The following is a 16,492-nucleotide window of genomic DNA, read 5'->3' as shown; positions in this document are numbered from 1 at the left end:
ACAGAGATTAAATTTGTCATTCCCCTGGCTGACTGACTCTAACCTGGATGGTCCCTAAACATATAGCTGTTGTTTCTGTTGTAGTACATCCTCTCTGTGGACAGAGCCAACCTCAACAAGCAGCTGCTAACAGGTAACAGTTAAGTTAACCAACTTCATTTCAAAAGAGATTTAAAACACTGAATGTGCCACTTTATATACGTATGGTACCATATGTACCTTTTTTAAGTTACTTATTGGGTTCTTTTGAAGATAAAACCCTACGTCCCTATTTGCATATAATCCCAAATGCATGGCCCCAAATATCTTTCTTTTCAAGTCCTCTCTTCATTTGCCCACTTTTTGGGATCTGATCAATTACTGATGAATAAAATCAAGCCATAGCCTGTTATTTATTTATTTATTATTTGAATATTCAGTTTAAATTTACACTACTGTTGAAAAGTTTTGTGGACGGTATGATTTTTAAATGTTTTTGGAAAAGTCTCTTATGTTCACCTAGGCCACATTTATTTGATCTAAAATACAGTAAAAACTGTAATATTCTGAAAGATTATTGCAATGTAAAATAATTGTTGCTGAAAAGCTGAAAACAGCTGTTCTACTTAATATTTCTATGGAAACCGTGATATTTTTTTTTTTTGAGATGCTTTAATGAATAGAACATTCAAAAGAACAGCTTTTATTTTAAATGTACATTTTTTGGTAAAAATTTAAAAGTTAAGAAAAAATTAACTCCCACACTTTTGAATGGCAGTGTACATTGTTACATTGCCATTTCATTATGACTAAAAGTCAGTAAATTTAAGTAGTAATGAGTTTAGTAACAAGTAAAACCTTTCATTTACATATTACTAAGTGTCACATTAAGTTTGTGAATTGGGATGCGGTCAATGACCTTCACTGGGTAAACAGCGATCACTTTCTGTCTTTCTGTCTCAGAAAAATAATACCATAATATTTTTTAAAATACCTTGGGGTACCATGTAAAGGAATAGTCACAAAAAAAAAAAAAAATAATAAATTCTGTCATTATTTATTGGAGTTATTATTAAGTACTAAACTAAATAAACTAAAAATAATATATAGAGAGTTTTTATTAATTTCTATGTATTAGTTTAAGTATAAATCTTGAAATATATTGGCTGCCCGAGAGGAGCACATGATCACAAGAGTTTGTAAATTCACTTCAGTGTATGGATATGCAGTGTGAATTTGATTATAATTCGGTACAGAATTATCTCTTAACAGGCCTGATGGGCAGAAGAAGGAGATGCAGGCTGATCTGATCGTAGGCTGTGATGGCACTTTCTCTGCTGTCAGGAAGCATTTCCTGCGGCAAAGTCATTTCAATTACAGCCAGACGTACATTCCCCACGGGTACATGGAGCTCACCATGCCTCCTAAAGAAGAAGATGTAAGTGTTACTGCAATTTTATCTGACAGTCTTCTTTACAGATCTGCCTTCTTTTTGTCTGCTCACATCTCTTTCTCTCTGTGTTCTCTAAGTTTGCAGTGGAACCCAATTACTTGCACATTTGGCCCAGGAACACTTTCATGATGATTGCCCTGCCCAACTTGGTAAGGTCATGTAATAATTTTCTTTGTTGTTTACTCTGTTATATTGTTTAGTTTTTATTCACATTATTATTGTTTTTTAAATTTGTTTTGTGATTTATTATTAATTGTATTATTATAAAATATTAAAGAATGATGATGATGATGATTATTATTATTATTGTTATAAAATAATAGATAATATTTTTAAGGCTGTCAAATCGGTTAATTACGATTAATCGCATCCAAAATAAAAGTTTTGGTTTACATAATATATGTGTGCGTGTGTGTATATAAATATTATAATATTCATTTCTTAAATACTGTATATATATATATGCACAGTACACACACACATATATTATGTAAACATAAACTTTTATTTTGGATGCGATTAATCATGATTAGACAGCCCTAAATATTTTATTCTACAAGTTTTCAAGTTTTAGTTTTTCTTTAATCATTATTATTATTATTATTGTTGCTTATTATTATTCATAGTAGTATTCTGTGATGAACCATTCATTAGTTTTTAAATTATTATTATTATTACATTAAAGAATATTTTATCATTTATTAAATTTTTGTGATTATCTTTTAATTAGTTTTTGGTCATTATAATTATTATTTTCTTATTTATTAAAGTTTTTTATTTTACCATTCATTATTTTTTTGTGATGATGATTACAATTATTATTTCTAATGTGGTTTTCCATCACAAATACAACCTTTGGAATGCAAATGCAAAACATCTCAGAGTCTCTTTACTAGTACTCCCCAAATTTCCAGAGAAAATATTACTAGCCTTTTTTTAATCATATATTCAGGGTTTTTAGAATTACTGTTTGATGACAGTGGTTTATAAATAAATCAAATAATTCGGCCCCCAAAAGTGTTTTGAACGTACATTATAATATTTTGCTTTGGTTATGTTGTGGTTTCCTTGCAGAAAATCCTTTTCCTTTTGATTTTGGTTTTTTAAGGACAGGACGTTCACATGCACACTCTTCATGCCCTTTGAAGAATTCAAGAAGATCCGCTCCGGTGACGAGGTCATCTGTTTCTTCCAGAAATACTTTCCTGACTCTGTACCTCTAGGAGTGTGAGTACAGCTCGTCCTCTCTCTCTCTTTCAGTCTCTTATCACTCTTTCTGCTTCATGCTTTTCTCAAGTGTGAAGGTGTGAAATTGCAGTCTTACAGACACGCAGCCCAGTGTGTGGGTTTTCTAACATGAATGCTGCAGGTGATGAGGAGATACAGTACTGAGATGACGAGGTGAAGACAGTGGGTGATTCCAAACCTCACAGAACTGTAAATAAGTTTCAAACAGCTCAATGTGCAGTTCAGCATTCAAGAATCAACTGAAGATTTACATTTAGTTTTTACAATCTTTCAGTGGTCTACATTACACATATGAGCACTGAAAGAACCAACAGAAATATGTGATTTTGCAATATACAAACCATGTGTCACGAAACGCACACAGACAGGTAGATCCAAATGCAGTATGTTTTATTAGGGCAATCCAAAATCATAAACAGTCCAGGCAGGGGTCAAAACCAAACATAAACAGTCCAAAACATGAAACACGAACATCCACCAGGGAACCAGGAAAACGCATGGTGACATTCAACAAGGACTCCGTAACAATGACAGAAACAACCAGGGTATTTATAGACAGGTGCAAACAAGGTAAGTGGTGACAGCTGAACACAATGAACAGTGATGAACAGAGAAGGCTAGTGGGAAATGTAGTTCAGAAGGGGGTGACAATCAGGGGAAGTGAGACCTCTAGTGGCCACCCAGGGAGATACAGAACAGACACTGTGACATTAGCCCCCCCTCTAAGGAGCAGCTTCCAGATGCTCCCCAGATCAAAAAAACAAATCAAAAAGACCAGGAGGGAGGTGGACTGGTGGAGGTAGAACAGGGGGAGGGATGGCGGGCCAGGCCCGTGTAGGAGAACGGGGACCGGGCAGTAATGGCTCCACCGGCAGCCAAGGTGGATCAGACAGTTCAGGGGGCCAGGGTTGACCCAAAAGTTCAGGGGACCACAAGGGACCAGGCAGTTCAGGTGGCCAGGGTGGACCCGAAAGTTCAGGGGACCACGAGGGACCAGGCAGTTCAGGTGGCCAGGGTGGACCCGAAAGTTCAGGGGACCACGAGGGACCAGACAGTTCAGGTGGCCAGGGTGGATCAGTCCATCTCAGTTGTGCAGACAGCCAGGGAGGAACTCGCCACTTGAGCGACCAGAGTGGACGGTCTGTGGAGACGTGAAGGTGCTCTGGACGTCCTGTGGAGACGTGAAGGTGCTCTGGACGGCCTGTGGAGACGTGAAGTGCCTCGACCTCGGGGAACCATCTCGGGCACCACATCGGACAGCGCCTCGGGCACCGCATCGTGGATGTCCTGTGGTGACGTGAAGGTGTTGTGGACCGATTCGGCCTCGGGAACCATCTCTGGCACCGCATCGAACACTGCCTCGGGCACCGCCTCGGGAATGGCCTCGGACCCTGCCTCGGGCACCGCATCGGGAACGGCCTCCGCATCGGGCACCGCCTCGGCCTCGGGCACCGCCTCGGCCTCAGGCACCGCCTCGGCCTCGGGCATTACATCGGGAACCGTCTCTGGCACCGCATCGGGCACCGCCTCGGCATCGGGCACCGCCTCGGCCTCGGGCATTGCATCGGGAACTGCCTCTGCCTCGGGCACCGCCTCGGCCTCGGGCACCGCATCGGCCTCGGGCATTACATCGGGAACCGTCTCTGGTACGGCATCGGGCACCGCCTCGGCCTCGGGCACCGCCTCGGCCTCGGGCATTACATCGGGAACCGTCTCTGGTACGGCATCGGGCACCGCCTCGGCATCGGGCACTGCCTCGGTCTCAGGCATTACATCGGGAACCGTCTCTGGCACCGCATCGGGCACCGCCTCGGCATCGGGCACCGCCTCGGCATCGGCCATTGCATCGGGAACCGTCTCTGGCACCGCCTCGGGCACCGCCTCGGCATCGGGGACCGCCTCGGGCACCGCCTCGGCATCGGGCACCGTCTCGGCAACCGCCTCGGCATCGGGCACCGTCTCGGCATCAGGCACCGTCTCGGCATCGGGCACCGTCTCGGCATCGGGCACCGTCTCGGCCTCGGGCATTGCATCGGGAACTGCCTCGACCACCGCCTCGGGCACCGCCTCGGTCATTGCATCGGGCACCGCCTCGGCATCGGGCACCGCCTCGGCATCGGGCACCGCCTCGGGCACTGCCTCGGGCACAGCCTCGGTATCGGACATTGCATCGGGAACCGCATCGGGCACCGCCTCGGGCACCGCCTCGGCATCGGGCACCGCCTCGGCATCGGACATTGCATCGGGAACCACCTCGGCCACCGCATCAGGCACCGCCTCGGCATCGGGCACCGCCTCGGCATCGGGCACCGCCTCGGCATCGGGCACCGCCTCGGGAACCTTGGACACGTCCACCTGGCCATCTTGTGCTGTGGTGCTGAACTGGTGGCCATCTTGGGCATTGGCGCTGGCTCAGTGGCCGTGATGTGAACACTCCTGGGAAACTCTGGGATCTGGCACATCCTGGAAAAGTAACTTAATACTGTCTCCGCGGCCATCTTGGGCCGTGGCGCTGGGCTGGCGGCCATCTTGTGCTGTGGCGCTGGGCTGGCGGCCATCTTGTGCTGTGGCGCTGGGCTGGCGGCCATTTTGTGCTGTGGTGCTGAACTGGTGGCCATCTTGGGCATTGGCGCTGGCTCAGCGGCCGTGATGTGAACACTCCTGGGAAACTCTGGGATCTGGCACATCCTGGAAAAGTAACTTTTGATTTGCTGCTCAAGAAACATTTGTTATTTTGAACGTTGAAAACAGTTGTGCCATTTAATATGTTTTTGTGGAAACCTTGCTACAATTGTTTTCAGGAATCTTTGATTAAAAGAAGGTTCAAAAGAACAAATAGTAATAGAAATAGAAAATCTGAAATATAAATATTTTGTAACCACTTATTGCAACGACACGTTTAATGAATTTAATGTGTGTCTGCTGAATAAAAGTGTTAATTTCTTTCGAAAAATTACTTACCCAAAACTTTGGATCTATTCGACTCAGATAATTCTATTCGATTCAGAGAAAACGAACGTGAGCACAAATACTCGTGCGTACTCCTTTCTTCGAGATGTGATGTTTATAAATCGCAAATGATCTTGAAATTGTGCGCAGCTGACTGGTGTCAGATCTTCGCCTTGTAAACGCCCCCTAATTAATATCATTAGCATATAAAATAGCACATGCCAATATCCGAATTTCTATGCTTGAGAATGACGAGATTTAAAAAAAAAAAAAAAACCTTTTGATTTTTTGACAAATGTCCCGTCCTAGAAGAGTCCTTGTACTAACACTGTGTTCCTAATCTATCTGAGCACACTCACTAATGTATTCTGCTCACAGACTGTGCAATCTAAGCTGCGGATATCTCACCAGCTCACGAAACTGGGTGAAGGTGGAAATTTCAGTGTCTGAAAAGATGGAGAAAATCATAAACAACTCAAAGTCATTTTCATAAAATAGTTACAACTGATATAATTCACACAAGTCTTGATTGGGAACACAAAAAGTCAGTTTATGTTGCAACAATAAAGAAATCCATGTTTCCATATTTATTTATATATAAAAAAAGAGATGTTTCTGTATCTTCTGTATAAACATTAAATTAGTGTGATGTTAATGAACTCCAACGTCGTTATTTATGTCACTACAGCAAGTGTCAAAGCGGTCGAACTTGAATTACGTTGAGGTCTGGCTCGTCATTGCATTTGGAAGTAATATCCAGAGGATGAGTGTCATTGCTAGCGATGATGAATACGATGGAGGAAGAGCTGAAGGTCACTCTCTTTTTGGGCCGGTCGGGACGGCTCTGTGACATCACAATGGGCCGTACAGGATGTTCGATGCGGGCCAGGGGACGGTCTTTAATGCTGTGCTGCACACTAGCCAGACGAGAACACAGCATCTGTAACATACACCTGCGAAACTGACCAATCAGAACACGGAAAGTAAGTCTCATATACATACACTGTAAAAAAATATATTGAAACAACACTATTTCAGTCTTTCTACTTCAAAGTTTCATGTTTAATTCAATGTGTTACTTTTTATAAGTTTCTTTATAATTATTTGTGAAATTATTCTGTATGTCCTATTGTGATGTCACAGACCTGCCTATATAATATAATAAATACCCTCACTGAATGCCCTTCCATTTGAACTGAGTGACTTCTGCTGACCTTTCTGCTCATGAAGGCGTAGATGACGGGGTTGTAGGCAGTGCTGGATTTGGCGAAGAGAGAGGGAATGATGGCAAAAGTGGGGGAGACGAAACTCTTCCAGCCAAAAGCCTCCAGCATGGAGACCACAGCGTAGGGCGTCCAGCACACCAGGAAACAGGAAATCATCATTAGGAACATCACTGCCACTTTCTTCTCATATCGCAGAATCTTAATCGTCTGAACTGTCTGTAGATCCTGGATAGAACGCAGCTATGGGAAGACATCAGAAGAGATTCTGTCATAAAACTCCTTCATCTGTTAAAGAACATATTATTGCATGTCCGAAAAAAAAAAAAAAAAGATCATGGCCTTGGTCAACCTTGAAGTGGATTTTTGATATCGTGCGAAAAACTTAGATAAACATTGATCTTGCGAACACAAATTAGTATATCATTAAAAATGATCTGTTTAATAATCAATTAAATCAATTTGATAATGAGACCTAATAAAGCATGTAAAAATGCTGTTCTCTAAAATGTAGAAATCTTACTTAGAAAATACTTGTGATGGCAAAGACAGTAGTATTGGGATCCGTGATTCTGTGTTATTTAAAAAAAATTATGCATTTTAATCAAAATTATTTGAAAAAGGTAGAATTTCCCTCATTTTCTTTTAATCTGTTTTATAGCGAAAATCTAGAAAGGGACAAGCAAAAATAATGATATTCTGCAAACAACATTGTAATACCATTAAAATTAGGGAAAAGGTTATTTAAAACATAATAAAAGGTGCTATCAAAAGTTTCAGAATTTTAAAAATTATTCAAGAGAACAGAAAAGACAAAAAAAGGAATAAGAGAATAGAATTGAATCACAAGCATCACACTGATTATCAGTCAATTTAATACAAACAATAAAACATACATCCATATCCATAAATCCACAATCTATTTGTACGTTCATAGAAAAAGCCATAGTCAGACGAGGCTGACATAGTTATACTGTAGATGGATATTGGACATTCTGTTCCTGATGATTAAGATATATACTTTCCCAAGGTGACTGCTTTGGATGGAGGTTATATAAAATACACTGAATTAAGTTGATCATAACTTGATCATAATGCACAATGTTTCCATCTAACATGTATTTGTGAGCTGCTGCTCGTTATTTAACTGGAGTGTTTTCACTAGTTAGCAGTAAACCGGTTACCTCACCTGAATATGTTAGTAAATTTGTGTTGAATGCTATCTTTGAAATGGAAATATTGACATTTTATTTGTAAAAATCATGCTTTTTCTCTTATTTCAGAAAAATAGACATTTTTTTTGTTTAGATAATGATTTTTCTGTTATTTTTTTAGAATAGTTTTTTGTATAAAATATTGATTATTAGTTTATGATTGTTCGCGAATATTTATTCTTTAAGAAAGTTTTATTATAGTAAATGTGTAGTAACCATGTGTTTTTATTTATTTATTGTTTAACCACAGTTTTACTACAAATACCATGGTTAAACTATGGTTACTGTAACAAACCCATGGTTAATGTGTAGTTACCATGGTTTAACTAGCAACCATGTTTATTATTATTATTTACCCTATTTTGGTTAACCATGGTTAATTTTCATAAGGGATGTGTCGCCATGTAAAAAACAATGACAACAACAAAAAAACTAAACAAAAAAAATAAAAATCTGAATAAAGAAAAGAGAGGTTTAGAGCAAGATATTTTATGTATTTTAGCTAGCAGGAAACACTATTTAATTAAGTTATATTTTCCTAGATTCTCTTTCAAGTAGTCAAACAATCCAAAGAAAACATCTTCAAAACAGAAAGAAAACTCACTTACAAAATGAGATCAGATAAACATTAAAAATAATCTGACCAAAGTTTCTCTGTGTGGATACATTGCCAAAAAGTGAATGACATCATCTTCAGAAGAGTGACAAAAACTGCAACTCACTTCAATGTCTGTTTATATTAAAATTACGTCTATAAGCTTTTTGTGAAATTTGGAGTAACTCATTAATCTGTTGTTGGACCTCTTCATGTTTAAGGAGAGATCTAGTTCCCAGAGTCAGACATCACTTGTTATGATTTTCAAGGGCATTCATTATCATTACACAGCTGCAAGGACAGCAATAGAATTTGCTGAGTTTGACTAAGCATCTCTCAGGCATTCTGTAACTAACATAGAACTGGGTCACCACTTGAGGGCACAATGGTGTTGATGTGAACAGCTGGTCTAAGTTTCTCCTGAAATCATTTTATCTGAAGATGGCTTTCCAAACCCAGTAATCTCCAAACCCAATCTTATATGCTGGAGCATTTTCCCTACACCATGCATAAATTAAAGATGTCATACTGCTCACATACAGTTAAATTGACAGGTATATGAGCGGATATTTTTGGTTAATTAGCATCAAGATTTTAAGTTAAAATTTTCATAAATGTGTAAGGATTTAATTGTATAATTTAAATCCTTTGACTTGCCACATTTAAATACATTTTTCTTTCACTAGTTCATATTAAACTGTCCTGTGGTAGAACAAATGCTTTAAAATGTTGTAAAATATATGTATATATGTATACAATTCTATGTAATGTCTCAGTTTGAATAACTATCCATTTTACGATTTATTCACAAATTAATTTATTCGCTAATTTATTCATGCATTTATTGATTGCCTAATTCACTCATGTGCTTATTGATTGACCGAATCAATAATGCATTTATTGATTTCCTGATTCATTTATGTATTTATTCAGGCAGTTGCTGTCAAGACACAAGGAACTTTTCTGTACAACACTGATCAAACACACCAGAGGTAGAGTTAAATAAAAAATAATAATAAATCAGAGCATTTTGTAAATCCTCCCTTTACCAACACAGAAAAGATGAAATAGTGAATTAAAAGAAGTAGTCTGGATTATTAAGAAACTCCTGCTGAGTTCTGGGGTTGATTTCAGAGCAAGAATACCAACACTGTGTTTGTGAATAGGGGTCTAGTCTGGTTTTGTGCTTTGCAGGTTTAACTCTAAGTAGTGTTGACTTGCTTTCTGCTTCTTTTTTTTGTGAGATATTATTTCAATTTAAAATAACTGTTCTCTATTTTAAAATATATTAAAATATAATTTATTCATGTAATGCAAAGCTGAATTTTAAGCATCTTTACTCCAGTCTTCAGTGTCATATGATCCTTCAGAAATCATTCTAATATGCTGATTTGCTGATTATTATAACAGACTTCTGATTAATAATATCTTTGCTAAATAGAAGCATTAATTTCTTTAAAAAGAAAAAAATCATACTGTCCCTAAACTTTTAATCTATAGTGTATATTTTAGTGCAGTGGATAGCAATGGATTCAATTGGAAGACTGTCAACATGTCAGGCTAAATAAATCTATTGAATAAGAATTTTTTTAAGCCACAGAATGACTGGAGTCTCAGGCAAGTACATCATATTAATCATATCTGTCAAAAAAGCATAGTGCTTTCTTTGTGTCTAAAACATTTTGGAAAGTTTTACACATAAACCCAAAGGCAAAGGTACACATAAACTGCTTAAAGGTGAAGTGTGACATTTCTGCACCACTAACAAAAATTATAACAGTTTATAAACATGTTTGCAGAACACTCTCCCAGTCTGCCATTGGTCAGAAAAACAGATAGTCCTGCCCCCAAACATATGTCATTGGTTCAGTGATACTGTTGTGGGCAGAATGCTTTTCAGGGGAATCAACTTACAAATAGTTTAATTAAAGCTGTCTCTGTACACAAAACTAAGATGAGAAAAGACTGCACACTTCAGTTTGTGGTAAGAACACAATCACTTCTTGTTGGAGGAGTCATGCTCCACCATCTGGATAGGACACTGATAAAATCTGATCCACAGAAGCTGTGCTGATGAAAACCGCAAGCTATTTACGTGCACAATCACCGTCTCTGCTTATGTGCTGAAGGCACTTTCAGACAATACAGCTTTTAGTGGAAAGCTCCCCTCATACAGCAGCATGTCGGCACCTCTGCACTGCTAAATCACAGCAGCTTGACAGTGTGTTTATAAAAGAACAAGAGAGAACGATGAAGGTTAAAGACAGAAAGAAACTGTAAATTGTCACATCCAAATCACAGATCGGAAATGAGATGACGAGCAGCTTAGAAAAAATATTTGGAGAAGCCAAGGGTCAATAAATTTAATACATTTTAAATAAGATTTGCTTAGCAGGTAATTTCTTTTGAACAAGTATAATACTATACTATATGTACAAAGTTTTTCAAACTCTAGGGATCTGTCTTGCTGTCGCAGCATCCTGACGGTTTCTACACTGGGAAATGTGCACTTCACACATACAGCATGTGACACACTAGGTATACTTTGAATATTTATATTGCATCACATGACTTTAGTCCATTTCATATGAAATATGTATGCTTACGTAACCACTGATAATCTGAACTAGAAGAGGAAGGAAAAGGTTGGTACTGGACAGTCTTGAATATATAATTGATATATATAAATATATATAAATATATATTTGATGCAACCAGACAAAGCCAGTGAGAAAATGACAATCATTAATGTATGCACACTGTTGCACACATAATTAAAAAAAAGAAACCTGCATTACACCTGTTCGCCTTACCATTTTCACAGTGTACAAGATGTTTCCATAACAGTAGGCCATGACGCCCACAGGAACAAAGAAGCATCCGAGGAGGAAGAAGAGAATGAAGGAAGCGTCGTTGGGATCTTTGGAAGCCCAGTCAAGAGAGCAGCCCAACTGATGGACTTCCAGCGTGTAGCGATTCCATCCCAGGAGAGGAGCTCCAGTCCAGGCCAAAGAGTACAGCCAGATGTGCGTGATGGCCCTCCAGGCCCAGGGGAAGTCAATGACCTTGGCATGAACCACACGGATGTAGCGCTCATACGCCAGACCGGAGAGAGTCATGATGGACACGATGCCAAAGGACAAGAAGAGAAATAAAAAGACATATAGTTGACTTGAAATTAATAGACAGAAAGATAGATAGATAGATAGATAGAGACAGACAGACAGACAGACAGACAGACAGACAAATAGACTTCCCAAAAATCACAACATATAAAATAATAGATAATTATATTTTGTATAAAGAAAATTATTAATTTGCATGAAGCCTGTTTAAAGAACTACTGTTGTTTTTTTTATTTTGTACATTGTGACATTATTTTCACTGCAGTTAAGCACATTGTGTCCACAAATTCTCATTACCAAAATGTGCCCAGATGTTTGACTTTTAGTTTGTTTGTCATTCTCATTATTATTTGTAATTTTTATTTTTTGACACTTCCTCCTCCATCTTTCACTGATTTCTTTATGCACTTAGGCTTCAGTTTTTTTCTCAGTTCGATGCCGAACAAAATGTTTCCCATCAGACCCAAATAAATTAAACTTGCTCTCATAACTAAAGTGAATTTTTCGGACAATGGATTATAGCAATTGGTATCATTTCTAGAAGTAAATAACTATATCCCTGAACTGCAGTATTCGTCGATACTGGCAAAATACTCAAAGACACATTGGCCCAATTACCCAGACGTCCACAGTCCTCTGTGACAGAGGCAGGCCGAGGAGGAAACAGCACTAATGTGTTTCGTCTCAGCTGTCAGATGTATTCACAGACCCCCCCTTTTTTTATTTATTTTTTTTTTTTTTATAAAACTGGTTTAGTAAATTTGATGTGAAATATGATGCAGTATTACACACTGAGCTACATCTCATCAAAACAGTTTTTATTTAAATGAGTCAATTCTCAAGGAAGCAAAAATGGAGGTCATAGACACAAATGCCTCTACAAACAACTGTTAGCAGAAGCATCAAACGCAGCCAATTTCACATCTAAATGGGTCAAATGAGGGAGTACGAAAGCATTCACGTGTTCCCAGATAGCACACATACATCTGAAATATGTCTGTTAAAGATTGCTTCATCTGGAAAGCATCAGCTGTGTACAGAATTCTGATAGACTTCTCTAAGATGTCAGTTTTACATACATTATAAATTATAAACATCTTAAAGACATTTTCTAAACGTCTAATTGGGTGTGTAGGTGATTATGATGGACTTCTATATTTTGTAAGTTTTATTATGATTTCTCCTCAAAGCATATCATCTCACAGATGCTTGATATTCTGATATTCTGCTGGATATTTCTGGTGCATTAAAGTGTCATTATCTGACTCTATTTGACTTCATCTTTCCCTGCGCCAAATGGACTTTTATTTCAATAAATGTTTTATAGTTGTATACTTGGAGTTGTGTCTTGCCTTATGCTGTAAATAGTCAAATATTCAAATACATCAAATAATTAAGCATGGATGTTCTTATGACTGTGAAGCTATCTGATATAATTAGATAAGGAAACCACTCATTTCCTTGAATAAGATTGCACTAAATGAATAAGATGATAATCATATGATGAGATCATTTGCTGTAGGAAAGACACAATGATAGTGATTTTTTTTTTTAAATAGACTTCTCATCCTGAGACAAAGACTCTTTAATCTCACATGCCACTTCTATAGGGTTTAAAAAGATTCCTCAACAATATTTAAACTGTTTGATTTACAAAGATTCCAAAAGTAATCAAAAGTCAGAGATCTCAAAAATCAAAACTCATGAAGTCCGCCCAAGACCAAATGTTTTGAGTAGGCTAATGCTATCCAAAATGATTATTATAGGCGCTAGAGTATACTCTTGCATGTTAACAATGCAGGCTCTTTTGTAGGCTGTTTTATTATATACAGGCTACCGCTGCATACTTCCAGGAAAGGGCGTTTGATTTGGGCATTAGTGGGGACATAATGGCAGACAACAGACATTTAATTGTTTAATCAAAATGATTGCTACGGACAATTAAGTAGTCGCTGGATATTGTCTAGCGTCCCTACTAAATTCTACGCCTATGCTTCCAGGTGACATACACCCAAAGTTTATGACATTTCTCCAATGTGTTGTTCTCTTCTCATAGTAATTTAAATAATTTGTCGTGAGGTATAGCAAAGTGTGAGAAATGAAGTCTAGACATTCACAAAGCTGTAATTATATTATAAATACTCACAATTTGCTTATGTGAAATGTCTGGCAGCTGTGGTAAATAACATCTTGCCAACTTAGTCATGTAGGATGGTCAGTTCCAAATAATTTATTAGTCCGGTTTTGTTTCCGTGGCAAAACACGTTATATAGACTCAGCTATGGCACGTAGGTAGGCTAATATTTTTTTAATGGTTTTATTTTGTTTATACTATTTTTAAATCCTAGCTGTGCTTTCTGGAGCGTTTTATAGCACTAAGATCCCTAACTGCAATGCATCGACAAAACGTTTTATCATTTTATCTGGTTTAGCACAACACTCGCCTTCATTCACTTAATATAATACATTTTCAATCACAAAAAATGACTAGGTTTTCAGATAATAGATCAATAAAATACAATACAAAAAACGAATTGATGGCAATGGCCAAACACCATCAAGAGACCATTAAGAAATGTCTCTTTCTTGATCTGATGAAGTAAACATTTAAAAGGAGAAACGAATTACGAATGACTTTCTTTGAATTCTTACTGAATTCTTTGAATCAGACTTATCCAGGAGGCTCTATCGATACATGCGTGACTAAAGAAAGAACTGACCGAATAAACTGTTGCTGAATCCATCCCAAACACATGTGGCAGAATTAAAGATCCATCTTCTCTTCACGCACGAGACGAATGTGAAATTAACTCCAGTGACTGAGACCAGCAGATCGCTGACACTTATATTCACTATTAACAAATTAGTTGGTGTTCGGAGTCTCTTGAACCTGTAGTAGAGAATAATCACGATGATATTATTACAGAAGCCCAGGACACCGATAGATCCGATGGTGAACGTCAGGAGTTTAAAAGTCTCATCGGCGAAAATATAATCATAGTCCTCAAGGTTAGTCTCAGGCGATGTTTTATTAAAATAATTCATTTCCTTTCTAAATGAATGTCCAGCATGGTGAATGAAACGCCTGATGGTCAGTGACCCGATTCAGCAGCTGTCCAGAAGCAATCAGGGAAGTCAACTAGTGATTGTAATTCAGTATGTCAGTAAAGTTGTATTCGTTTTAGAAAAAAAAATATCATCTACATCCTGATATAGGCGTGAAAGTTACTCCCAGATTTACTAGAGACATTTCAGCGTTTCCTATGAGTGACTAGCACTGCTGAATGAACGTAGATTGAGTGTGTAGTGTGCTGTTATGAACACTAATCACAGTGACGGTGATGGGGCTCTGCTTTACTGCACTGTTTAGAAATTTTAAGACAAGAACGGCGATTATCTGGATTTAATATGCAGAAAATAAATCTAATAATGCTTTGCCGTGTTAAATGCGCTATTAAAGCAAGATTAGTGTGTAAAGTTACTTGTGTATAAATTTTTGCATTGTATGGCCCCACCTCCACTTAATGAATTCATTAGACAAAATTTTAACTCATTTACTAGAGCCACTATAGGCCACTAGAGGGACCACGTAGTGCTCTTGGGCAGTCAACATTTTCTTATAGATCAGTACACACTTGGAATACTGAATGTATTGATTTGAGAAAAATTACATCTTTTGCTTCTTTTTCTGAATCGATAAAATGGTGGTTATTGGATAACCAAACATGTCTTAATAATTTAAAGAAGTTTAGTGGTTTCTTGCTTGATTCTGGTTTTTATATGTAAAGTATTTTATGTTTGTTCTTTATGTACTTGTGGACTTTGGTTTTTACCATCAACCTGCCAGCGACTGCAGATGAAAAATTCGCCTGTATGCTGATGTTGTGCATTGTGTTTACTGCAACTTGTGTTTTGAAAACTTATAAGAATGGCGATGATCAGTATTTAATGTGCTGAGAGAAAAGACTAATAGATGAAGCTCAGTATATAGCCTACTGTGTTGTTTTTGAAATTTATGGGGGCTATATTGAGTATTTTATGTGCTTATATGAAGACTAAATGGTGATGTCCAATAGCCTATTAATGCGCTGTTATGAACAATCATAGTGATAGTGATGCTCATTATCTATGTTGTTTTGAAAACTTGTGGCAGTAATGGCAACATTCAGTATTTTATATGCTTATATGAAGACTTATAGTTATGTAATGCTGTAAAAAATTTGTAAGGATGCTTATGATGCTCCAATGTTGGAATTATTAATATTTAAAAATACATTTCAAAAATATTTTAAGCTGTGAAAAAGTTAGCTGTGTCCATTTTATACTGCCTAGGTAATTAGAGTAACCTCAGACAGCCAAAGAGGTGATGCTTTTGCTCCCTTAATTATAAACATGCAAATGAAGCAGAGGTGATTGGGGATCATCATCTTGATTAATAATGCCCCTGCTGCTTAACCATGAAGGCTGGTTCAGTCGATTCACTGCTCATTACATGTCAGCTGTTAACAGCACATCACGTTTACTTCCTTCAGGCAAGACTGAGGCAAATGGTTTTCAGTCCTGTATAAAGTACTAGCTAGAGATAAAAAAAAATGTTTTTGAAAGAAGTCTCTTGCTTACTAAGGCTGCATTCATTTGATCAAAATACAGTAAAATTAGAAATATTGTGAAATATTATTACAATTGAAAATAATATTTTTTTTCTA

The 16,492-nt window shown here is 37.9% G+C and overlaps 1 protein-coding gene across 2 annotated transcripts; it reads right to left on the bottom strand.

Moving 5' to 3' along the window:
- Window positions 1-5,727: 5,727 nt before the first annotated feature.
- LOC109079253 (opsin-3-like) lies at window positions 5,728-15,086 on the bottom strand. 2 transcript variants are annotated; one of them, XM_042769387.1, is made up of 4 exons: window positions 14,507-15,082; window positions 11,475-11,794; window positions 6,844-7,095; window positions 5,728-6,590 (listed from the first exon to the last, which is right to left on the bottom strand). In XM_042769387.1, exons 1-4 carry the CDS (start codon window positions 14,829-14,831, stop codon window positions 6,324-6,326), a joined length of 1,164 nt encoding a protein of 387 aa, XP_042625321.1. In that variant the 5' UTR covers window positions 14,832-15,082; the 3' UTR covers window positions 5,728-6,323. The 2 variants fall into 2 exon arrangements, with proteins under 2 accessions (XP_042625321.1, XP_042625322.1); XM_042769388.1 differs by having other exon boundaries at window positions 6,410-6,582; window positions 14,507-15,086.
- Between the last annotated feature and the right edge of the window lie 1,406 nt (window positions 15,087-16,492).

This window comes from Cyprinus carpio, chromosome A13 (genome assembly GCF_018340385.1).
Source record: "Cyprinus carpio isolate SPL01 chromosome A13, ASM1834038v1, whole genome shotgun sequence".
In the NCBI taxonomy this organism is placed as follows: Eukaryota; Metazoa; Chordata; class Actinopteri; order Cypriniformes; family Cyprinidae; genus Cyprinus; species Cyprinus carpio.
Note: the sequence above shows the minus strand (reverse complement) of the source record. Positions and strands in the feature narration are given on the sequence as shown.